Source organism: Pseudonaja textilis, chromosome Z (assembly GCF_049901715.1).
Source record: "Pseudonaja textilis isolate UNSWEBS1 chromosome Z, rPseTex1.2, whole genome shotgun sequence".
NCBI classification, from domain to species: domain Eukaryota; kingdom Metazoa; phylum Chordata; class Lepidosauria; order Squamata; family Elapidae; genus Pseudonaja; species Pseudonaja textilis.
The window spans coordinates 107,301,131-107,327,810 of NC_142008.1; the positions used below are offsets into that span (position 1 = coordinate 107,301,131).

General features: G+C 39.1%; 1 protein-coding gene across 1 annotated transcript in view; it reads right to left on the reverse strand.

Moving 5' to 3' along the window:
• NDRG2 (NDRG family member 2) overlaps window positions 1-24,480 on the reverse strand; it is a 37,580-nt gene extending 13,100 nt beyond the window's left edge. The window contains 8 exon segments of the mRNA XM_087915990.1: window positions 1,759-1,819; window positions 2,674-2,736; window positions 2,835-2,955; window positions 5,086-5,191; window positions 12,267-12,311; window positions 16,164-16,246; window positions 18,541-18,757; window positions 24,379-24,480. Of these exon segments, the coding sequence (XP_087772116.1) occupies window positions 1,759-1,819; window positions 2,674-2,736; window positions 2,835-2,955; window positions 5,086-5,191; window positions 12,267-12,311; window positions 16,164-16,246; window positions 18,541-18,562 (501 nt within the window). The 5' untranslated portion in view covers window positions 18,563-18,757; window positions 24,379-24,480.
• Between the last annotated feature and the right edge of the window lie 2,200 nt (window positions 24,481-26,680).

Below are 26,680 nucleotides of genomic sequence, written 5' to 3' on the forward strand. Positions count from 1 at the left end.
CTGCACAATGTTCACTTTTCAAACCTGGGCTGTTGGCTTTCCAGCCAAGAAGTCCAATGTCTTAACTACTGAGCCATTGTGCCATCCCAAAAAACAACTATATTAAAAACAACAGGGGAAAATGGAAATACTTTTTCACTGTCATGGGACCATGTGGGATTCCTTATTGAAACAGATCAACTGAAGATTCAGTATGGACAAAGGAAAGCACTATTAGTTTACTTCACAGAAAGTGTATAGTAGTTACAGTACAGTACATACAGTAGAATGCAACCACACAGGATACAGAGAGATTGCCAGTTTAGAACAGGTGGCTTTAGTTACTATGATTTGGGGCATCACAGAAAACAACTAAGCAATTTTAAAAAAACGTATTAAAGGAGATGGAAAAAGGAAAATACGAAGTCTACCAAGGATGGTGGTCTGTGATAATCACACTTCCTTAAGTCTCAAAATGATACAGATGTTTAGCAGAAGATATGTTATTATCAGTTAACAGAAGCAACTTGAGACTTGAGATAGGCAGAAGATGAAGCATCCATGATACAGCACTACTTTTTTTCTGTTTTTTTGGTTTTGATAGGGAAAATCCTTCAACTAGATCATTTACTTCTACTTTCTTCCCCACTATGGATACCAATTATCAAAACCTCTTAAACACTAGAGTGACAGTTTTATTGCAACAACATTTATGTTTAGAGGAGGCAGTGTTAAGTGAATCAAATTAGGCTTGGGGCAACCTAGGTTGACATATTCCCCACTCAATCAAGAAACTCAATATGTATTTTACTTCAAATGGTGGTTGTATTTTTTTAAAAGTGCTAGCTCAAGGATAACATGACAGATAATTGGAGAGATATGTTTTTTATGCCTGAGAATTATAGTAGTTAATCTAATTCAACTCAGAAGTTAGATTTATATATGTCATTAAACTATGGTTTGTTGACTAAGTTTCAGTAACTGAAACACATCTAGCTCACCTTTTAAAACATGATATAGTTTTATATAACTAGATTTTGGCAAGATGGAAAATGTAGCCACTGAATTCAACCCTTAGTTTCTGGACTTTGCAACTAATTTTCAGGGACACCTATGGGAGAAATAAGATTCAGTTGCCATCTTTTCTGAGGATTCTCCTGGATTTGTTCGCCTACACAAGACAAGGCAAGACCTTGCCAGCTGACCCATCTGAATACCACACAACTAAAAACCTCACTGTGAATTGTTTTCCTCCTTAAGTCAGGAATCCAGCCACCCTCGTTGCCTTAAGAAAGTTCAAAACATTCTCAAGGATCCATCTCATCCTGCCCCCCTTTTTTTTAATTATTACCATCTGGCAGATGGTACAGGATAATAAAAAGGACAAATAGTCTGAATAACACCTTCTATCCCAGGGAAGTAACTCTATTGAATTCTACTGTATTCTGCAATATTAATGCAATATCAGAGGTTTTCAATTCAATGTATAGAATGTGAAGGATGTGTGTTTGTGTTTATTTTCATAGTCATAATGTACACTGAATATGGTATTTAATTTCATTGTATGAGATGCAATGACAATAAAGTAAAGTGAACTAAACTATGAATTGTTTTCCTACTTAGTCCTGTTATAGTCAGGAACCCAGCCACTCAGAGGCCTGATCTGCTTGTGACTTTCAGAGATGAACAAGTCACCCTGACTTAAGGATATGACCATGCCCCTTTGGCATGCAGAACATGTTTGCCTGCATGACAGATGCTAGGCCCTATTTCACTTACACTATAGCGTGCCAAGATATATGCTCCAGCTCCAACTCCAATTCCAATGATGCTGGTGAAGCTGTGGAAAGGAAAAAAGAGGTTGCAAAGGGCAGTGGAACAGGGGTAGCCTTGATTCTTCAATGAAGTTCAGGTAGAGAAACAGTTTTCAAAATTTGTTTTCGACTTGCTGATTTTGTACTTTTAAAAAAAAAGTATTCGCAGTTTGAAATATCACAGGTTGTGTTTGTCACAGGTTGTGTAATTTTACCACCACTGTTTCCATTTTTTGTCACTCTCTCCTATTGTCTATGTTTATTTATTTACATAATATGGGTTGGCATCTACAGCCTGAGAAGCCTCATAGCTGCAGAATTTTTGTTATTGTTGCTTCAGTTACCCATTTATTGGTATCATTGTTTCAGTTCCAGTAATTCTGAGATATAACATAAGCCCTAAAACAGACTTATCACAGTTATTTTTAAAATAGCCCTCTGTTAAGAAAAATGAAACTGTAGTCTTACCTATAAGTGTAATTACTCAAAATTTTAAATACATAGAGCTCATCGTGACAACTTAGTTTATAATCAATCATCAGGTTTTAAGATGCCCCTAAATCATCTTCTAATGAATTACTATATCTATATTTCACAAGCAGTAAAATACCAGATGGTAGAGCTGTGCAATGCCTCAACGAATGAACACAGCATCTGTCTTCAGCTCTTTAAAGCAGCTACCTTTTCCCCAGGATTATTCAGTTGCAGCTGCTATGTGATCTCAGATAAGAAGACAGAGAATATTAAGACATGGCTGCTTTAAATAGCTGTAGACAGATATGTTTTCAGTTTCACATCCTCCAAATAAGCATTTTGGAATCAAATTCAAAGCAAGACTTCCTTCCCTGTCCTGACATCCTATCATCCTCTCCAGACTCACTTGACATATTGCAAGATACAGGGGATCATGTCAGCCAGCTGGTCCAGAGAAGGATACTGATATCTAGAAAGGTAGGAGAGAATAGGGGCTGCATTAGACAGTTTGATCCTCTTCGCACCCAACACTGCAAGTGGGGCAGGAATGGAGGCTGCAAGGCTCACCCCAGAGGGAAGGCCGGGGCCCCCTCCTCCATGCCAGGTGCGTCCACATGTATCACCACGAAGTTCTTTATGATCTCTTGCATGTCCTCATAGTGGAAGAGAGTGTCGAAGCACGAATGATCTGGGGTGGGGGTGGGGATGAGGAGACAGAAGAAGGGGGTGTCAGGCTGCAGAAGGGCAAGTGGTCATGCCATCAGAAGGGCAAGGCCTAACAAAACAGGGACAGCCCTGCTTGGGAAATAGCCATAGTTTCATGGGTGCTAATCAATGTGCCACTATGATATTTTGCTTCACGAGGCAATCTTCTACATGTTTATTAAGAAATACATCCTCTAGTATTCAGCAACATCTAGGAAATATGTAAAGCGCTCCAATATTTGCCACAAACACATTTCACAAGAAAGCAAAATGTTCAGAAGAGTGGGTAAATCTGAATTAGGCACCTTCCATGCCTCCATGTAAGAAAAACTGAAGGAGGGAAGCCTTAAGGGAAGATTCAACCAAATGGGTGGATGGAGAACTGCAGAATAGGCTGCAAATCATACTGAAAATGTTTTTTAAATATATCAGAGTTTGAATTTGGAATTTTAATTTTAAAGAATAAATACATTAAAAAAAAAATAGCAAGTGATGGAGCAACATTTTCTAAACTTGAGGTCTTCCAGAAATGATGCAACTGAATTCTAAGAGAGGGCTTAACACGTGGTATGGGACTGAAGAAAATTGGTATAAAATTTAAGTTTTCTTTTTTAAACTTAGAATTGCACTTTTGGTTAGGATATCAAGAAGTTGCCTTTCTGTAATTCTTTTCTGCCCCTTAGTGGCTACCTGCTCTTTTGCAATTCAGATCTGGTATTGTTAATTTTGAGTGGAGGCTGTGAAAGGGGCAAAAAAACAACAACCCTTCAATAAATCTGCAAACACATTTTGTGATGATTTAAACTTTTTGATTGTGGAAGGAAGAATATAAATGCTATAAAATACGCATGTAATTCTCGCAACAATCCTATGAGAGACAACATTATTGTTTCTATTTTCCAAAGAGAGAACCACGTGTTTTGACTCGACATTACACTTGCCTTAACGATGACTGTTCCAAATCTCTGCTGAGAAATTGAACATTTCCTAAACCCATAAGCAGAAATAGCCAGATGGAATAAAAATATTATGTACGGTAGAGAAAGAACAGCTCATTTCCTTCCTTTGTCTTCTGTTTACCTCTTTTATTAAGTGGCTAATTTCTTCTAGCAGTTGGACGAAGGAGGAAAAGGGGGATGGAAAATTAGCTGCTAAGATAAGAAGTGATAACTAAGGGGAAAATTCAACCGGCAGCACTTCATTCTTTTCCCTTAATATCTCCATATTTTACTGCATGCTGCTGGATGAATTTTTGCAGTGTGCAGTAGACAACAGCTTTGGAGAGGCATGCAGGGAGGCAGACTCAGTATCATCTGCCTAATATCCTCATTCAAAGATCATTACGCAGTCAGATCAGAAAATCTGGAGTGTTACTAAGTGTTAGTTCGGTAGCAGAGGTAGGTTTATCCAAATGAGAATATAAACAGAGGGCAGAAGAAAGTAGAACATTATCCATAGATCAAAGGAAGGCACAGTAATCTTACTAAAGATCACAGAGACTTCTTTTCTTTCTTGCTTCCCTGCCTCCCTTCCCCCTCCTTCTTTCCTTCCTTCCTTCCTTCCTTCCTTCCTTCCTTCCTTCCTTCCTTCCTTCCTTCCTTCCTTCCTTCCTGCCTTCCTTCCTTATCTATACTTTTGCAGCCTAGGTTTGATAGTTTAGTGTGGTAGGTCAAATTGCAGCATGCTCCAAGTTAAATCCCAGTTCTTTAATAATAGCAGTGACCAAAAATTGTTCCAATCATTAAATTCTTCAATTTGTAATAATTCAGATATACATTTGTATTTGTATATATAGGTCATGTCAATATGTAGTCATAAACTGCAAAAGAACTTGTTTTCTATTTCCATTACTTTCCCTCAGCTACCACTTGGAATTGTGGTTTAGTTGAGCTTTTAATAAAACACAAAGTCAACACTGCATGTATATACATACATAAGTTTCTGACCTTGCCAAATGAGAAATTCTTGGGATTTTTCCAGAACAATAAGATCTTTTTAAGGCTATATGAGTTTTACTGAAGTTCTATATACTCTCTTGATGAATTGTGTTAACTGTGAAACTCCCTGTTTCCCATCACCCACAGCCCTAACCAAGTGGATGTTCTGATCTTACGATTTTGTCCCACATCATGATAGGTGAGGATAGCTGGACGTTTGGGCTTGGGTGTCCCGTGGATGGTGATGGTCACAACCCCATAAGGTGTCTCCACTGTGTGTTTCTGTAGAAGAAGAAGAAAGACTAAGATGAACAGCTGAAAGATTGAAAAGATCCTAGCCCTTTGTGAGTAATTGCAATGAGGATCATCCTGAATTCACAGAAAGAGAAGTTAAATTGTGAGGATTGGTGAGACCTTCAGTGTTTGGGAAAACTTTGCATGTTCACAAGCACTCATTCTGCGATATGGGATCCAACAAATTAGGATGCTCCAAATTCTATGTAAATGAAGATTGTATGCATTTATACACACAAACAAAAAATATTCTTATGGAACCCAGCATCAATTACAGCTTTTCCATATAAAAAGGCCAAATAACATGCTGGGGGAAAAAGTCCTTTGGAGCCAAAAGACAACACAGAACTGGCACAAGTTCAAACATTACTCAGGGTCAAGTCAGTTATGTATGTGAGGCTAGGTAAATATAGTGTCTGCATAAAAAAGAAGCCATTACTGTACACAAATGTAAAAAAAAATCCTGACTTTTGCAGAATTAATTAGCTTATTTTGCAAAATGTTTTCTGCTTATCCATATAACATTTGCCTCCTTCCAACTGTTCAGTTTAGTTAAATTGCTAGGAAAAGAAAGCAAAATAACTCATAATGGAATACTTCTGTATCTCTAAATTAAAAGTTTAATTTTTAAAAGATCCTGTGTTGAAGGGAAGTTCTCATAGCATAGATACAACTTACAACAGTTCGTTTAGTGACTGTTCAAAGTTACAATGACATTGAAAAATGAGACATATGATTGTTTTTCACACTTCAATCATTGCAACATCCCTATGGTCACGTGATCAAAATTCAGATCCTCATATTAATGATGGTTGCAGTATCCTGGGGTCATGTGGTTAGCTTTTATGACCTTCTGACAATATCAATGGGGAAATCAAATTCACTTAACAACTGGGGCAAGGAAGGCTGTAAAATGGGGCAAAACAACTGTCTCACTTAGCAACATAAATTTTGGGCTCATCTGCAGTTGTAAGTTGAAGACTATCTCTAAAAGACAGCATTATTCCTTATCTATGAGCTGCACTGTCCTGTTACCTACCTGACAGCTGAAAAACTGGTATTTCTTTTCCTGCTTCCTTCTCACCATTTATATTTCCATTTAAGGGATGGGACCTTGGTTCCAGAAGCCTTTATTTTAATGAAAACCATTGCTATTGGAATTTTGTATCCACACTGAAAACAATTACATCAATACCGTAGCTGTATAAACTTCTATTTTGACATGTTTTTTTTGACTAAAAGTGATTCTCGACCTCAGCAACTTTTAAGATGTGGGGATTTCAACCTTCAGGATATTATGGTAAAAAGTAATACTTATTAAGTTTTATGGTTCCTGATAGCTCGTTTTCTGCTCATTCTTACTTGGAGTTCAGCTCAAGGTCCATATTATACCAGTTTTCATCCTTCAATATAAATATTAAATTTATAATATATAAATATAATCTGTAACTGTTAAACCTATCTTGAAAACACTGTGCGCTGAAGGACTTGGCAGGTTAGAAAGTGTGACTTTCAGAGCAAGTCTTGCTTGGCATTTGTTAATGTTGTCTATTCTACCACATTTCAGAACAAGTGCTCAATTCATCAGGGAGAACAGACCATTTCCACCTTGTAGTTTTCATAATGCCCGGAGAAGGACTTGGGTCAATAATGAAAAACAATCAAGTTCTGTTTTGTTTTGCTTTAAATTCATTGTTTATTCTCCCAGCCCTTCCTGCTAAGATTTTTCTCTAATGGCACACAAGTGAACTCAATGTGTTCAAAAGCAACTGGAGAAGCAGGGAAGGGCTGTGTCATTTGGCACCCAAAGATATTTCTTTCCAGAACCAAAATAACACAAGGCAAGAAAAGGAGTGAAAGCAGAAAATGAACAAAGCAGTTCAGAAGACAGGTAGACAGTTTAGATGTAATGAGTTTCTTGAGGAAGGGAGTCACAATTTTTTTTTAAAAAAGGATTGGGAACTCAAGGATTGAGATGAATAACCTTGGAGAAGCTCACCAAATGAAACACAATGTGTACAGGTAGTCCTTGATTTACAACAATTCATTTAGTGATGGTTCAGAGTTACAACAGCCCTGAAAATTGTGACTTATGGCCATTTTTCATAGTTACAACCTTTGCAGCATTCCCATGATCATGTGATCAAAATTAAGATGCTTGGCAACTGGTTCATGTTTATGACTGTTGCTGTGTCCCAAAGTTATGTGATCACTTTTGTGACCCTCTGACAAGAAAACTCAATGGCGAAGCCAGATTCACTTAACAACCGGGTTACTAACTTATCAATTGCAATGGTTCGCTAGAAAGGTCATAAAATGGGGTGGGGGGTGGGGTGTAAATCACTTAACAAATGTCTCACTTAAAAATAGAAATTTTGGGTTCAACTGTAGTCCTAAATCAAGGACTACCTGTATTGTGTATTGTGGCTAATGACTTTTCTCTCCCTCTTTTTTTAGAAGCTACTGTAAAAACTAAAGCTTTTTCCTCCCCCTTTTTTTTTAGAAGCATAGGGTCTTATATAATGGGTAAGGTGTTTGACTGACTGAAGAAACATAGATTCCAGCTCTCTGTTGACTCAGCTCAATCCAACCTACTCTACAGGAAAGGGATAAATTGGCAGGAGGCATGACTTCCCAGAGACAAGCAGAAAATAATGGTTATTATTTTAAGTAGAGATTGAATACCTGACCATAGTTCCATCAAGCCAAATAGGCCACTACTTATGCATTATGGGTTGTCAGGCTTGTTGTATCTTACTTATTGCTTACATAAGCAACCTGTACCCATTTTTGGATGAATTTGTGCTGCAGGAGAACAACCACGTAGTGGAAAATCTCAAGCATTAAAGAGAAGAACTCGTAACATTTGCATATTTGACCCAACCCTGTATATTTGGCCCATTTTCTAATAAGATGTACAAACATGTTCTGAAACTTCTGGAATGGTGTTCAGTTCCTACTTGATAGGGTAATAAACAGCAATTTTATTTAATTTGGCTACCCAGACAACTTTCTGGTACTGGCACTTAATGGTGCCCTGAAGCACTGTTTGTCCAACATCAAGAGAAGATCAAAGTGGGGAACCTGAATGTTTATATCTACAACACAACCCACAGAAGCTCCTAACAATATTCATGATTGTAAAGTTACAGGCAGACCACCCCTCCCCCTGGAACTTTTAAAAAATAGGTCAATAGTGTTCCTTTCAATGTGTCAGTTATTTCTTTAGCCTGAACAAAAATGGTCAGCGATAAAAACTGGAATCCATAATGTGCAGCAGTGAGAAAAGTTGCAGTTCTAATATTCTGTTACAAGACCCCCTTCCCACTTAATGGCCTGTCCATTTATGAAAACTTGTGTCTCTTCAAGCAGTTTTATTTTGGTCTCAGCAGTATTTTAGGTGACAGGTAAAAACCACTCCATGTTGACACGACATTACAAAGTTATTTCTCCTGCCTTTCTTTGGATGCATTATATCAGCTACTGTTAGAGGACTGAAGTGTAATCTAATCTTGTATTGTTTTATAGCCTCTCCTGCATTCTGCTTTATCAGTTGTAGTTTTTATTACTTTTGTAGCAATTCTAGAGGGGTAGCCTCAGAGCTGCTGACAGTTTGGCAGGGGCCTTGGCAGCCCTTCTGCATAGGTTCATCAAGTCCAAGGAAGCCATTTCCTCACAAATAAAAAAGCCAGATAGGGGCAAAATTGGTGAGGCTAGTAAAGGCCTTCTGCCTCCATAGCAAAAGAAGGTCTACCAGCAATTCTAACAGGTTCTCCTTCGTTTTCCTTCCTTTGCTGAAACAAGCATCAGAAGAGGCAAAAGAATATACTCAGTTTTGCTAGCAAGCACATACTGGAGTTGCCTAAATTATTTGATTCCACTCATAGGGATGTCCACAAAGTAAGTAAAAAAAAGTCAACATAGCTACAATTGTGTGATTTTTGACCTTTTCTTCTTCTTTGCAGCCTACCTACCTCTCTGTCTACCCAAGGTGTAACTGTGTTTCCCAAAGAGCCCTTTTCAAATGACAATCTTTGAAACATGGTGGGGGATTAAAAGAGTGCCACAGCAGTAACCTGGTTTGGCTTGGCTTGTTCCTGTGGTTCTCTTCAGAATGGAAGGCTGATCCTAAGTAAATACCCAAAGCCAACACTAAGCTTCATTGCCATCTTGGAGGAAGGCCATAACTGATTTCTTGCACAGAATTGTCATACTTAAACGAAAGGGATGGGACATAAATTCAAATTTTGTACTGTATTCTAACTTTTTCTTCTTCCTATCCAAATCCTAGTTATGTTTTCTCCGAACTCTTTTCTTCCCTATTTCTTTCCTCATTTTTTAATCTTTCTCAACTAGCTATTAACATTCTGGAGCTCCTGAATACGCTTAGTTTTTGGTTCAGCTGTTTGTATACATGCTTAGATTTGCTAATTATTTGCTTTGTGTCCAAACCTAAAATGAAATCACTATCGCTCTATTTTTTTTTGCTAGCTCTCAGCAGCAAACATTTTATTGTCTGAAGGAATGATAAATAAAACTAAATGTGCAACCGACTGAACAGGATTTGAACAGCTGGTAAGCTTGGGGGCCAAGTCTCCTGGATTCACCCACGAGTTCAGGAGATGGAATGTGAATGTAAGAGGGCCAAACAGTTCAAAGTAATAAGCATTTGCTTATAAAGCTGCTGCAGCCAAGGGTCACTCTTCTAGTTTGAAGCATGGGCTTGGCTTACCTCGCAGGAGGTTAGATGATGTAATAAAACTTTTGCAACAAGAGAAATTACCAATTGTTATCCAAAGTAGGCAAAAGGTTTTCTTGTCCTCTTTTTAAAAAATATCTGCAGTGTCATGTAACCATACTGTAACTCTGTATGTAAATATTTCTCTTGTAAATATGAGGGAAGAGAGCCCATATGATAACTTTAGTGCAGTCAAGAGGTTCATGACTAAGCAATTATCTCTTTAGGTACATGAAAGGCAGGTGTTGCAACAGGTGCATGATGGCACATCAGAATTGCCAATGGACCGATTTAACAGCTCAGTCTGCTGCTCCTATGCTTTTCAAAGCCGCTTAATATTCAGGCATAAAGGGAAGCAATAAGCATAGTCTCGTACTGGTGCCCTCAGCTTAAGCTGCCGCACACAAAAGCAAGGGTGTTTGGAACATTTGGCAACCTGAATGATGAGGAAATTTGCTAAGGTTGAAATTCATGGTACTAATGATAATACCCCAAAGCAAAAAAGTTAACTTTATATTCTCTGGCTAATAAATAGATGGCCAGTAAGTGTAGTGGTTGAAATGCTACAATTAGAACAAAGCACAGATATTTTTCTGACTTAGTTTAGTTTTAAAAAGGGACTTACATCTGACCTCAGGCTTTAGGCTGTCAGAGCATGCCTATAGTCATGTGATCAAAATTTAAGTGCTTGGCAACCGGCATGGATTTACAATGGGTTGCAGTCTCCCAGGAGCATGTGATAAACATTTGCAACCTTTCCTAGCTGGCTTCCAACTAGCAAAGTCAATGGGGGAAGTCAAATTTATTTAATGATTGTGTGATTCACTTTATAAATGCAGTGATTCACTTAATCATGGCAAAAAGGACATAAACTTGAGCATAATGCACTTAAAAACCACTCTGCTTAGTTATTTGAGGATTACCTTTATACTACAATGTGGCAATAGCAAATAAAAAACAGGCTGCTAAAAGTTAGGATTTATGTGCAGAGTTGTTACTTCAGTTTTGTTTGTCTGGTAAAGCTCTGGTATAATGCAAAATGGGTCAATTTGGGGGAAAGGAAAATCTTATGGTAGGGCAACCACATGGACTATAGGAGGTCTTTCAATCTCTTGGATGAGAAAGCCTCACCAAAAAGAGCTGTTATCAGTCTGTGGATAGCTTAAAAAAGTGATAGGCCATGATTTGCAGAACAAGCCACTAATAGTTAGGTTCATACCTCACACTTAACCATAAATCATAACTTATAAACCTCAATGGCTGGGTTCACATAACAATCCATGCCAAAACTAATAAACCACATAGTTTATAAAAGTGTGATATTTGAACCAGTTAAGGCAGAGAAGACCTGAGTTTAAATAGCATAAATGGTAGGAAATATGATAAACTAAAAGCAGTCTCTGCCATCACTAACCTCATATTCACTGCTTACCCATCTACTTTCATATTTCTCAATTATAAAGCAGGATAATTGTTTGAGACCTAGGTCTTTAATTTTGCTTACAGTTTAGAAAGAGATTAGAATTTCTGATTTATTTATTATTTATATGAAAGATTTATGTGGCCACCCATCTTTAGCAGCTTTTGACTCATCTTGGATTGATGGCAACTAATTTGTGAACTCCGTATCTCCCAGTCTATAATGCTTGATAGCTTGCAGTGGATAATTTCTCTATAGTTACCATTTTTGGTCTGGTTAAAAACCAAGCAAACACCAATGCAGACCTCCCAACCGGTTTGCCCATCTTTGGAACAGATAATATTGATTTGACGGAGCATAAAGCCATTTTCTTAGCACAAAGACAAAGCTACGCAGAAAACCTTGTTGTTGGCTCTTTTGCAAAAGTGTCTTGCCAGAAAAAAAGTGACTGCTCTAAAAATGTTCCTGATTTGTAATCTCTGTTCCAGGAATATCTCCTGCTGAACAAAGAGTCACTGCTTTTGCTGAGTTTACCCAGACGGGTTGCACTTCTATCTTCCAGTACAAATAAGGAGGAAAAACCCTTTGGTTACATCTTCCTCACTTTCTCCCTCCTTGTGTGGAATCAGCCATTACAATTTATCTATCTGACAACAATTTTCTCCTTCCTTGCAAATACCAGGCTGGGGAAAAGTAGACTTTTCCTCCTTCAAGAAAACAGGTGATAACTGTAATACTGGGTCTACTTGTATCCATTTTTTTTCTCAATTGAGGGAGAAGAGAAGAAAGAATGGACACTGATAGACCCTTTGGCTTCTTCTGAAGTTAGAAGTTCCTGAAAGCCAAAGGGAGGCAAAGATTCTGCCCTTTTGAGTAAAATGGAAAGGATGGCATGGTAGTATTACCTGGCCATATTCTTGTAGAAGTTTGGCTGTTATCAGTTCAGCATCCTAGAACACAGAGAAGGGGGAAGGGGAAGAGACAGACAGGGGGCAAGAAGGTAGCAAGTAAGAGGAAGAAGAATCAGTTATGGGGAAGGGTGGGGGAGAAAGAAGCAGAGAGTGCAGGTTTTCTCTCATTGGTTGGCATCCTTAAAAAAACAGCATGGGTTGCAAGCAGCAAATAAATTCATTAGAAAGCAGTTGTACTGTAGAGCTGCAGCATATGGATACAAGAATGTGTGTGTTCCAGTTTATTTTTTTTAACAACTTTCTCAACCGAGGAGGCCAAATGCTTATCATTGGCAAAAGAGGAAAACCTGCTTGTTTTAATTCTTTGTGATGCTTGTATGACTAGAGACCAGCTGCACGTAAAAATACAATGCATTCTATTTTGAGAAAGCTGTTGTCTTTGTAGCACCTTGCCTGGTTTAAAGTTTTGGTGAATTCAAATGCTTGCATAGTTTTTGATGCCCTTCTTGTATGGATTTTGGACTTTATTTTTCTCTCTCCTGAACCAACACAGCTGTCTTTGTTTTTTTCTGGGCAAGCTGTGTGTCTGCACTAACTGTTCTCCTAGCTCCATGTCCCATGACATATTGGGAACATCTGCTATTATTAATTATGGTGATGCCCTGGATTCAAGAACCACTGCTGGGAATGAATGGTACTAATTCTTATGCACTATTTCTCCTAATGGCTAAATTGCCTTATTTAGAATTAGTAGGATACTCTGTATACAGTATGTGGTGTTTCCCTTCAGTGATGGGGTTACTCCTGTACCTTTAAAGTTGTATAGGTGTCACAGAACTAAAAAAAAAAGGCTTGAAACTGAACTAAGAAATGAAAAGTTAGTAATTCCAAACAGGTTTCCTTTGAAACAGCATGTATAAGCAATTATTATATGTGGCTATTGATTACAAAGATATTGCAGTAATTTTAAACCTCATCAAATACTATATAGCATCATGTTTATGATTTATAGTGTATGACAAACCTTTTATTTTTGATACTATTGAAGTGCACCTGATGTTACATATAAAACATCTAGTGCCTTCACATTGAGATGCCTAAATAGAATTAATCTTTTTTCTTCTTCTTAAAAATACCTCTTCCATGTAATTATTTTTGGACAATACCATACTTTGTGAAAATTATTCAGCATCTTTGCCATCCAATCACTGGGTTGTTAGGAAAGTGAGTTCAGGTACCAGATTATAATTTCCTGATTTGCTTGCTGGACTATGATATCAGAGATGGAGTCTTTAGAAAGCTTAACCTTTCTAAAGAGGATGTCTTTCCTACTGACATTTTGTAATAACAAAAATAGCACTCATGGAAAAGGAGAAAAGATATAGCAAGGAAAACCTGCCTAACAACATCCAAATATCAGGTTCATGTGACTCTCTTTCTAATCTATCTTTTGTCCAATTAAACAGTCAACATATGCTGAAGCCTATAGACAGATAATAACTATTTTAGTAAGGCTGGCTGTATCTGTATTTACCTTGAATTCTGTATGGCTGATTATTGGCTTAGTTTTCATATATTACTTATTCCCATTAAACCTCTTTTCATTTAAAAAGGGAATTTCTTGCTAAAACCTCCCCTACGTATGACACTGCATGTTTATATCTTATGTTTCAGAATTGGCCTTTAAAAAACATTTTTAAAAGTTCTGCAGTGCTGACTTTGGTCAGGAAGATCAAAGGGTTCCTTTTCTGTTTTTGCAGACCCAGACAAATGACTTAGAACTTCCCAATGAGACAAATTTGTCAGGAGAGTCAGCCTGATTGCTGGCAACTAACTATTATTAAATATTTTAATAGGGAATCTTTCGAAGGTCTGCCAAAGAAGTTTAAATTACCACTCCTAGTTTATGCAACTCCCAAAGATTTCAAAAGGCTGATCATGTTTCACTTACTGATCTTCCCCAACAGCATTACAACAATGTGCAAAATTTCCACTGTTGGAAACAGAGAAGGGCAAGCATTGCCCTCCCATTTATTTATTGTGCTTATGTTTTTTCATGCCAAGAACTCAAAGAATGGTGTATAACACACCGGGTTCTGGATTTTCACCTTCTTCAACATTTGCTATTTTCAGCCATGCTTTATTATATGCTTCAAAATCTTTGTCCCGATATATTCATCTTGCAATCAATCACCATATATAGATGTATCTCTTACCTAAAATCAATTTAAAGCACCTAGTAAGGTTGGAGGCTTATGCCACTATTTAAGGATCAAGTCTATTCAGTGTCCTTTACAAATAATTATACTAGAAACTGATAATGGATGAAGGATGTAGGTTTATTCAGATGTGAAAGCAAATAGAGTCCCTGCATTTTTCTTAGTTGAGTCGAAACTTTAAGTAAATTTGGTATGCCCAAAATTTGCTGAAATATCCTATCTTATGAAACATGCAGGATCTTTTTCTCCTTTCATGGTTCCCCTCAATAAGAGGTTTAATTCTTAGCCAGCCATTATTGTGTATATAGTATTTGCTGTTCCCCACTGGAAGAACACAAGGCAATTAGAATATGTCCTTTTGTCCTTATTGTCATTGGCTGAATGCTTTAATACCAAAAAGGAAGTTCCAGGGAAAATTAAAAGTAGGCCTTGAGGAAGCAGGACCCTGACAGATTGATTACACTAATTCCTGGCAGTGCCCTTAACAACTGCTTAGAAAAACAACTGCCACTTTTCCCCCCCATTGGCTTTGTACTAGAGTCTTCAATAGTCATGATGTGCAAGTCACTCTATATGCAAGTGTTTCTCAGCTTCAGTAACTTGAAGATGTGTGGACTTCAAGCCCCCAGCATGCTGGCTGGGGAATTCTGGGAAATGAAATCCATACATCATCAAGCTGCCAAAGTTGAGAAACACTGATCTGGGCTGCAGAAAGCTTTATCTGCTGAATTCTATACATCAAAAATAGCTGTTAAAGAAACATAAATAGGTCAAGCTGATTCTCCTCTCTCCTAATCAGCTAACAACAGTATTTCCAAGTAGCTTTTAATCTTTTAATGTTGCATCAAAATAATCTAGGAATATTAGTGTATCATGCTTGATAGGATTCCAGTGATTGTATAAAACCTATGTGGATGTGGAAAATTTGTCTCTCTCCAGATGCATGCTAAATCACATTGCCTTTCATTTTTCACCAACTGGCCTGCTTAGTAGGGACTACAGGTTGTTGAAGTACAGCAACTACAAGACGAACTCAGGTTCTCTTGTCTCAGCTAAGAATTATATTTAGATGTACAATTATAATTTATTACCTACTGCTGCTGGGGAATTAGATACAGGTTTGATCATTTTCCAATAAGAGCATGACAGCTGTTACATCTTCACCTCTAAGACTTGCAAAGTAAGGATGACCAACAAGTAGCCAAATAGCCACAGACAGTATGACCAGTGATAAGGAATGATGAGAACGGCAAGCCAACAATATCAAAGAAAAGCATGCATTGTTTACCTTTCCTTTAAAGAGACAGGCATTCGACCATGCATGGATCTGAGTCTAGAAAATTTACAACTTGACATAGGAAATTTTTTAGCTAGTAATAAAAAGGGTGGCATACACAGAACATCAATCTCTGGTGTCTCTATTTTAAATGGTTGCAGCTCAAAGTGATGGACAAAAACCTGGAAAACTATTGCCAGAATGACAAACCTATGTGGTAGGTTTTGAAAGAAGGCAGTTATGAATGCAACTGCTCTGCAAAGAAATAGGACTGGTAAGGATGGAAAGAAGCAGAATTGGATACAATTTAGAAATATGCTGATGAGAAGGGGAAAAAATCAGCAGAAGAAGAATGGAAAGAGACAGTCCCCACCCCCACCCCCACTTTGTACTGACCCTGCCTGGATCAGGTGCTCCCGGGGCTCGCAGTAGTGGCTTTTCTTCAGTGATTTGCACTTCCTGGAGTTCTGTCATGGCACCTGGGACAAAAGACAATCAGGGGATATGTTAATCGGGGAAATTATATACTAATGAACCATTGACTGGGTGATATCACTTTCATTCTCCCTCACTTGATGACAAATGATGGCTGTACATATGGTTTAGAACTAACCTAAATAGGTAAGATGCAGCTATCCAAATATAACCCCTTCCAATGTGGCCACATAGTCTTTCATTCAGCTGCCAAACAGCAAGTGAATGCTAAATCAGTCAGGTATATCCACAGTCCAGAATACTAGTTGCTCTGCCCTGCAATGCTACCTAGCCAGGTAACGAAATATCCTCAGGAAGAAAAAACATCACCAAGAAACTAAATAATCAAGAACTCAATATGCATGTATGAACACCAATTGCTTTGAACTTAAGCTAACAAAGATGTGGATGCTGCCATTCATCAAATGTATTTTTTCTACTACAAGCAACATTTAGTTGCTTATAGACATCTTCTGAACTATGGTACATCTATGAACATGTTGTAAAGTGCTAACAGGGCATGTTAAAAACCAGCACTGAAACCATTAATTTCACAGTAAATGTGAGACATTGGACACCTAAAAGAATCCAAGTAATTTTGAAAACTGCCAAATCTTTCATCTAATTTTTAAAGTTTAATTCTAGCCCTTTCCTGTATACATCTATACTGTTTTATGATCAGCCTTCCCCAGCTTCCTACATTCCAGCTAGGCTGGGACTACAACTCCCCAAATCCCAAGCCATCACAGCTCTTGGGAGTTTTGAAGCTGTGGTCTGACAACATCTGAAGTGTGTCAGATTGAGAAAAGCTGTTTATGGCTGCTCTCCAAAACAAACTTGAATTCATTCTCAGTCTATCACCTCCAAAATAAAATCTTTTTTTTTATAACAGCCTTTTAAGGGCTAAAAAATCTTTTAGACTGTTTTGTAGACAGATTGATATGCTTGGTGTTCTGTGACCTTGTGATGTGTTTGAGATACTTTCCCTTGATTTGAGTGGGGTTTTAACTCTGTGGAATTGAGATGGTTTTCTGTTCCCCATTTGTGCAGAAAATTACCTTGCTTTTCTACAGATAGGGGAACTGAAGCTGAGAGAGGATAACACAACAAAGGTGAAGAAGTCAACCCTAATCTCCTAGATCTAGACCCTCTCATTATGTAATCAGGCATGATTTCATATAAACAGCCACACCTTGGCAAGTGACCAGCACCCGCTGAATAAGATAGGAATATAAACACTTGCTTTCTACTGAGTTGAACTGCTGATCCTCTGCAGTCCATCTACTGATATTGACAATTGCATATCCATTTTCCCCTCATCTGCAGATGGAAAATATCTTTGAAGGCCTTGCTGGAAATACCACAAATTTAATCAGCAGACTTCCACAGATGAAAGAGCCAGTTGGGTCTAGTGGTTAAGGCTCCGGGTCAAGAACTTTGAACTGTAGTTCTGCCTTAGGCATTAAAGCCAGCTGGATAACATTGGGCCATTCACTCTCTCAGAGCTAAACTCTAACTCACAGGATTGTTGTTAAGGGGAAAATAGGAGGAAGGAGTATATGTATGCCTGATGCCTTGAGTTATTTATTAAAAATATAATAAAATTCTTTTAAAAAATAAAAAGGTACTTTACCAGTGAACTACAGTTTTTAGTAGTCACTGTATTTCAAAGATTGCCATGACATGTTTTAGGACTCTTCCAATATTCTAGGAAGTTTCAAGATGCAATGCTCTGTTAAGGCACTTTTAGAAGTGCTCAAAAATCAGCCCCCTATTGTCCTTGGTAGCTTTGAACAAAAATATCCAATGCAATCCACAGATTGATCATGAATCACAGAATGGCATGGCTCCCTCTGCAAGAGGCACAGCACCAGCAGTGTTGATTGTTGGGATGGCAGCAGATAATCAAGACTTGTAACAATTGCTTCATGAGTAATAAAGGTAGCCCTCAAGTTATGATTAGTTACTTATTGACCATTCAAAGTTACGATGGTCCTTCCTGGGACTACTTATGACTTGGTTCTGAAGTTCTGATGGCCATCTTTCCAACATGATCACATGAATGCATTTCAGGTGCTTGCAACCGGCTCACATTTACAGCTATTTGTAGCATCCCATGATTATGTGACCATGTTTTACTCTGGTTTTACCAAAAAGTGGTATTTACTTCTACTTTTTGGCAAAATCAGCCCTTACCAAACCATTCATTTACTTTTTTTTTCCAGAGCTAAGAAAATAAATAAATTATAAAATTCAGTTAGTTATGTGAATGATCCAATTTATGACTATCATGACTTACAACCATGATGGGCAGGATCCATTATGTGAATACATCAAGGGTCAGCTGTATAGTCATGACAAAAGAATTCCAAGAGAGGCCTCAATGCTCTTCAATTTTTTTCTTTTAAATAACAATTCTGCAGCATATTCCAAATACCACTGGAATTAGTCATTTAGCAATGCATGAAACCTATTATTATTTATCTGGTCCATTTTAATATGATAGTAGTAGCCATCTGGAACAGCAACAAAAGTTCAGACCAATAAAGCTGCAAAGTCGTGTTCAACTTTTTTCAGAAGAAGTCTCCTCCAGGGCTTCCCTATTTACCCCTTCCCTTGTTCTTCTAGAATAGGGGTGTCAAACTCATGGCCCATGGCTGTCATGTGATGACATGTCATTGCGAGTTTGACACCCTGTTCTAGAAAATACATTGTTCCTAAATGCTTGCATTTCTAGAATATCTTACCTTTCTTAGCTTTCAACAGAAACATAAGTGAAGTTGTATGGCATATGCAGGTACAACCATACATTTTGGAATGTGCTCCAAACATATATTTAATATACTGCCAATTTGCAGGACAAATCTAGTATAAGTTAAGTGTGTGGAATCAGGGGGCACATATTTACAAATCACATAATGCTGTATAGTCATTTTAAGATCCTTTCTCTATATTCCCAGAGAGAATAAGACTTGAGATTTGAATAAGATTTGGGCAGTGTTAGTATACATATTACGGTAAACCATGATTCAATTAGTCATAGTTTACATATAAACATTGCACAAAATATTAAACTAAAACCAGTCAATAGCTTGCTCTGATTGACCTACTCCCTGATTAGTTTAGTAGCAATAGCAATAGCACTTAAGACTTATATACACTTAATAGTGCTTTATAGTCCTTTCAAAGCAGTTTACAGAGTCACCATATTGCCCCCAACAATCTGGGTCCTCATTTTACTGACCTTGGAAGATGGAAGGTGATTCAACCTTGAGTCGAACTGTGAATTAACCTGTAATACTGCATTCTAACCACTGTGCCACCACAGCTCTTTTGTGCTAGCAAAAATTAAGTAAATAATGGCTTAGTACATTGTGCTTTCTTATGGTTTGGTGAGCAATAAACCATAATCGCTGTCGTTCAGACCACATACCAAGCTAAAACCAAACAAACCACATATATGATGTGGAACCTAGCATGTATATTTTAATTGTGTTATAGCCATCTGGTTATTTAGACCTATTCAGAAAATATACATTTCAAAATGGAAAATTTAAATTAAATCCGTTTTTATTTTTGCCTATTTAATTCACCAGAATAAAGCTATTGATCTTGTTCACTTGGCAGTTTGGGTAAATTACCTTTGCTTCAGAGTTGATTCATACATGTTCATATATCACTAATGCAACATAATGAACAGAGCATTTTCACCACAATTATGATTCCTAACTTACAGTCTAAAAATGACTGATGAGCTCTTAGCGTATTGCAGTAATCTTTGGTATGGACACTAATGCAATGTAAGCTATTATTGTATTATATTACGTTAGGACACATGTGTCCAAAATATCACCAACTTCAACAAATTTTAGTTTTCCTAACCCAAACCTTGCAAGTTATAGATACATCACATAAGATTTAGTAATCTTATAAACTTTTGGTCATATTTTTATATGTATATTTATATGCCTGCAAGCCAGTGACTCCTGAAAAGTCCATGTAGTTTTCTTGGCAAGATTTCAGAAGTGGTTTGCCATTGACTGTTTTCTAGGGCTGAGATAGAGTGACTGGCCCAAGGTCATACAGCTGGCATCATGCCTAAGGCAGGACTAGAACTAAATTGGTGTCACAGTTTCTATTCTATTTAATCATTACATCTTTGGCCATTTAATTGGTTTTAAAAAATAATTGAGGTTCAAAGCCTTATCCAAATAATTTCTCTGTGTGCAAATCCTTAATATACAGAAGTGTATCTGAGCTTTAGATATATCATATAGCACCCCAATTAAAGATATAGCTAAATACAATGCAGAAGGTCTATCTGAATGTGGGGACTGTTTTTATCCATCACATAATGATATCTGCACATCATCAGTTGATGCTGAACTCCATTGTGGAACAGTCATAACCTATCTATAGTAGTTTACAGCCTTCTTATGAAAACCTTTAAAAAAACACACAAGAAGTTGCACAAGACCAGAATACAAAGTGATTAACTGTACTGTGCTAGAGGTGTGTCTACATATGTTCTGCCAACCCAGACATATATCCTGATGCGTCTTCTCAGCTGAAAAAAAAAAGGAACTGGCATTCCTCTTGCCTCAAGGGAAACTTGGAATATGGAACTATACAGTCACAAATACTTCTAGTATGATAGTACACTGAATTATAGCGACAAAGATTCGAATCCCAGAAAGGTCTCTTCTATGGACCTACCCAATCCTATACAAAGAGAAATAAGAGACATGTAGCACTGTTTGTTCCCAAATGGATAATCTCCCCCCACCATCTCTACTTCCCAGTCCCTAGTACATAATTCAGAGAATGGTTACATGCCCTATCATGCTACAAAAGATTTTGCATTGGCATTCTTCTTGCAATGTAAAAAGAGGGGAGAGCGAAGGAAGGCAAATGCATGACTAAGCATTCCCCCCTTCACACTTAGCAACTAGGCTATTTCTCTTCTGCCTGGCTGCAAGCCCACCCTCTCTTCCATCTTAGTGTTGCTGCATCCTTGGCCCTGGGGTAGACTCCTTAGGGCCCTATAAGAACAGGCAACCTTCCATTCTTCTCCTGTCTATCTCTCTCCCCTCCTCCCTCAGGTACTATGTCTGCTTCCCACACTGGACTCCATCCAAGGATCTCCCTCCTGGGCCATAAATAGCTGTTTCGATCACCATGAACTCGGGCAGCCATCCAGTTCCCCAGGAGCTCCTTGCCACTGAGGGGCCCTTAATGGGGCCTGTAAAGAGCAAACATCCAGAAAATCATGGCTCCATGATGTAGCAACTCTACACTTAATAGATACCCCCAGGCCTGTACAAAGAAACCTAGGCTAATGCCAGGCATCAGGATTCCACCATTCCTCCTTAAGAAGGAAAATATGGACTAGGGGAGTAGAAGATCCATATTTCCAAATGGAAATGTTATCCTGTTTCTAGCTTAATAGATTAGGTTTTGGGCTCCTGATATTAAGAATTCTTCTTGGCTTCTTTGTCTCATTCATTCCCAATATGCTTTCCAAAATTGCTTCCTTTTTTCCTTCTTCTTCTTTTCATCTGGTTTGGCAGGACTCCAGGTTTTTGGCCACCAGCTCAACTTAGAGGCCAAAGACCAACAGGTGTAGTTTATGCAGCTTAGAATTGCTTTGCTAGACATTCCACACCTGTTGAACAGTTAAATGCAAAAGAAGCCCTACTAGGAATAAGTTTTCATATGCTAAGCCAAAGGACTCTGAGCAGCACCTTCAGAGTTGCACAAAACGCAAGATGTAGATTAAGTACTGTTTACATGTAAGCAATACATACTGTATCTATTTCCTCTAAATCATAGAAAGATGAGTAGAGAAGCTGATTACATTGGATCTTGGGTTGAATAGTTCATCCGCTATGGGTGAGGAGTCTTTGAAGCCTTCTGGATACTGTTTTCCATGATGCAGCCTAAGATGTGGGATACTGGGAATGTGGTTCAGCTTTGGGATCTTCAAAATTTCCCTTTCCTACCTAAAGGACCTACCTCTTGTTAATGTTAAAAGCACCATTTGACTTCATCTTTCTAGCCCAAATTTACAAAGGTATCAATTATTAGCATCCATTTAGGAATTAAGAATTTCAAATGTATGATTCATCCAAGCTGTAGCAAGCTACACATATACTTACTGACCAGTCCCCATTTTCTTGGTCCCGAATCTAGGTTTAGTGACAGCTCAGATCTGACCTTAATAAAATATGCTCTCATTTAAAAGTAAAATAGAAACAATTGAAACTATGTGACACTATGTAGAACACATGGAAGCACATGTGGACAGACTAAATCAGTTGCTGGTACAACCTTTCATCTTGGCTTATTCCCACCACCTTTTTCTTTGGCCAGTAAGGTATCAGCTCCTTACCTCACATCTTCAGGGGGCTGAAGGTCAGATCACGCCCTTCTGAAACATGGCTAGAGGCAACTCACCCTTGTATGAGAAGCATTCCCTTTATTTTCAGCACAAGACCAGGAAATGCTTGTGGGCCAACAAGATAACCAGTGCCAGAAAGTTTCCAGGTGCCTACAGGTTCCAGCATAAGGAGTGGCTCCCTGCCATGCCCCTTTGGCACATCCACATGAAGCCTCTAGCTGCAAAAACAGGCAGCACAACACACCCCAATCTGGCTCTTGGGAATAGGAACATTCTCTCATCTCCCCAACGTGCCTTACTCTCAACTAGGAATAAAAATCTTTGGACTTCATTCATAGATTCCCCATGGCATATCTAGCCTATGTGTACCCAGTGCTTTCCCAAGCTTCCTTTTTGTAACCCCTGCAAATAGAAAGAACCCAGTTTTACTCCCTAGTATTCGCCTGGCAAACAACCAGTTCCTGCTTCTGATTGCTCTTTTATAGCCCTCTCCCAGGAAATGCAGGGATCCCCAAATTTGCCTGCTTTAACTCAACTCATCTCTCAGAAATCTAGCACTAGATTCTGCTGTTTGTGTTTGTAGCTCTTGAATGGGCTGGGCTGGATTGTGTGTGGGGGGGGAAGAAACATCCCAAAGTGCTAAGGGACAAGCTTCCTCATTGGAGATCCATTCTATTTACCTAGTTAATAATTCTATTAACCATCATTTACGGGGCTGATCTGCTCCCAACCCTACCACTCTAAAGCCAATTCCTTTGGAAACTATCTGTCACACCTCCCACACATCTGGATTCCTGAACCTGTGAAACTCTTGGCTTCAGCGCAGGCTTCTAGCCATTAGCACTTAGAACTCTTGACAGCTTGGGTCTAGCGTCCAGCAGCATTTAGTTTACGCACTCACCTGCATTTAACCTCTTCTTCTGTGCGAGGCCCTTCTTCCCCAGAGACCCAGACAATCCAGCACACACATCCCCCCCCCCTTTACTGCAATCCGATTAATCCTCCCATCCTTTTTCTCTCTCTCCCAGGAGGTAAGGATCTTGGGCCCTCCCACCTGATACCCTCCCTCCCAGTACCCTCAAGGAGAAAAGGTTCTCCGCTGCCCAAGCCAGCAGGCAATTTGGACCTTCAAGGTCTAGGTGGGGACAGGAAAGGCTGTCTCCCATCGGGACTGTTGTTTCTTCCCCCACCCCCACCCCTCACCCATCTGACATTTGAATTTGCCGATTAGGTCAATTGCACAGAGAATTGAAGAACCCAAGCAGGTTATTAATCCGAAGGAACTCTGGCTCGGGTGGGAAAGAGAAAGCCCCCCTCCCCCAATCAAGACTTAAGAGCGACGAGGAGGGAAATGCTAGCATTAATAACATAAGCATCGAGGCCGCCCCCTACAGCACAAGGCTGTTTTGACTTGGGCAGAGGCGGCGGAGGACTTTTATTTGTTTGTTTGTTTGCAGCCTGCTTTGGGAATGAAGGCTACCCAATTTGGGGTGGGTGTGGGGTTTGGAGCCGAAAGGTGGGGAGGTGGTTCTGTAATACAGAGCACGCTCTCCTCTTAAGGCTTAACGCACACCTTGCAACAGATTTCCCTTGCCTGGTTTTTCGGGGTGCTCGATCTGGGGAGAAACAAGCATACGAGGAAAAGAGGGGAGGGGGAAAGGAAAAAAAAAGAACAATAACATTTTCAGTTTAACAGCCCCTCCCCACATTGTCTACCACCCCCTTGTTTCGGGATACCCTCTGTCCGTGCGTCGCTTCGTCTGTCTTGTCTGCGGTGGCTTGTCTGCCTGCGCTCCGCCACTGGTTTCTCCTTCCACCTTCACTTGCCTTTGACTCTCTGACTGCAAACACCACCTCCCCACCCCAGGAGACCCCTCCCCGGATCCTCTCCTCCCCTTCCAGCTCCGCCTCTGCCAATCCGGACTGCTAACAAGGAAAGGAAAAGGGGCGTGAGGGGAGGAAATCGGGGAGGAGAAGGAAAGGGGGGCGAAACGGGCAACCATATTTCTCCAGATCCTGGTAACAACGGGGAGCCCCACAAAGGCGACCTCACCCCACCTCCTCCATTTCATCCTTCATTTAGCCTCTCCCTCCCCAGCTAAATTCGGATTGACTACATTGCGGGATGCTAATATTTTTAGAACTGTCTGTTTTTGTAGCTGCAAAAACGAAATATGGCAAGTAGTGGTGAACCTGCGCCGCCTGGAGGTCGAAGGTCCCTCCCCATTTGTAAAGGGGGCGGAGGCGAGCAACATAAAACCGGTAATAATCCGGAGTAATATTAATAACAGCACACACACGCACAGCTGTTTCTGCTTTCTTTTAGCATAATCCTTGACGTACTAGGAGCTTCATATTTTTTTTTCCTACTGTAGCCTTCAGTCCAGCCACAAAAGCGCCTCGCTTGGTGCGGTAGGAAAGGCGGAGTCCTGTCAAGCGGCGGGTGTAGTTGGTGAGCCTTCTGCACAAATTAGCGATTATTTATTTATTTATTTATTTTTGTGAACTGCTTACAATATAATAGGTATAAATAAAAACATAGTTATGAATACATGGGTACATATAAGAAAAATAAAAGAAACAATAGGACAGGGACTAGGCACGTTGGTGCGCTCATGCACGCCCCCTACAGACCACTTAGGAAAGGGGTGAGGTCAATAGTAGACAGTCTAAGGTTAAAGTTTTGGGGGTTTGGGGAAGAAACCAGAGAGTCAGGTAGAGTATTCCAAACATTGACCACTCTGTTGCTGAAGTCGTATTTCCTGCAATCAAGTTTGGTGCGGTTTACCTTTAGTTTGTATCTATTGTTTGCTCTTGTGTTGATATGGTCGAAGCTGAAGTATTCATTGACAGGTAGGACATTGCAATATATAATTTTATATACTATACTTTGATCAGACCGAAGGCGCGTAGTTCTAGGTCTAGAAATTGGAGTCTGGTGGCATAAGGTATTCTGCAATGAGTAGAGGAGTGGAGAGCTCTTCTTGTGAAATATTACTGGACTTTCTCAACTGTGTTAATATCAGATACGTAATGTGGGTTCCAGACTGATGAGCTGTATTCAAGTATTGGTGTAGCAAATGTTTTGTATGCTCTAGTTAGTAGTGTAATATTACCAGAGAAAAAGCTATGTAAGATTAGGTTAACAACTCTTAACGCCTTTTTGGCTATGTAGTTACAGTGGGCTCTAGCATTTAGATCATTAGAGATGAGTACTCCAAGATCCTTGACAGAGTTTGGATCACCAGCAAGGTGTTGACTATTCAGCCTGTATTTTATTTTCTGATTTTTTTGCCAATATGTAAGACAGAGCATTTATCTGTTGAGATTTGAAGTTGCCATTTGTTTGACCATTCTGATACATAGTCAAGGTCTTTTTGAAGGGTAGCAAGTATTGTCTGTGGTGTTGACTAGCTTTACATCATCAGCGAAGAGAACACAGTTGCTCTTGATATGATCACAGAGGTCATTTATGTAGACTATGAAAAGAGTTGGTCCTAGAACACTGCCTTGGGGGACACCACTGTTGACAGGTACAGAATTTGATAGGACGTTCTCAATTTTGATCATTTGTTGTCTGTTTGACAGGAATGCTTCTATCCAGTTATGCAGGGGTCCAGAGATACCATAAGATTTTAGTTTTAGGAGTAGTTTGTCATGTACCACTGAATTAAAGGCTTTACAGAAGTCTATGTAGATTGTGTCTATTGCTTTGCCCTGATTGAGTTGTGTAGTCCATATGTTTTTGCAGTGTAAGAGTTGCAGATTACATGATAATTTTTTCCTGAAACCAAATTGTTTATTAGAGAGTAGGTTGTTTGTTTCTAAGTGGAGGATGATGGATTGGTTAATAATTGATTCCATGACTTTACAGGTGACACAGCATAGAGAGATTGATCTGTAATTTTCAACTAGGCTGGGCTCTCCCTTTTTGAAGATGCGGATGACCGTGGGTTGTGACCATAGTTTTGGCAAGGAGCTGGTCCTGAAAGATTTTTCAAAGATTATGCTTAGAGGTTTGGCTTTGGCAGTGGGTAGC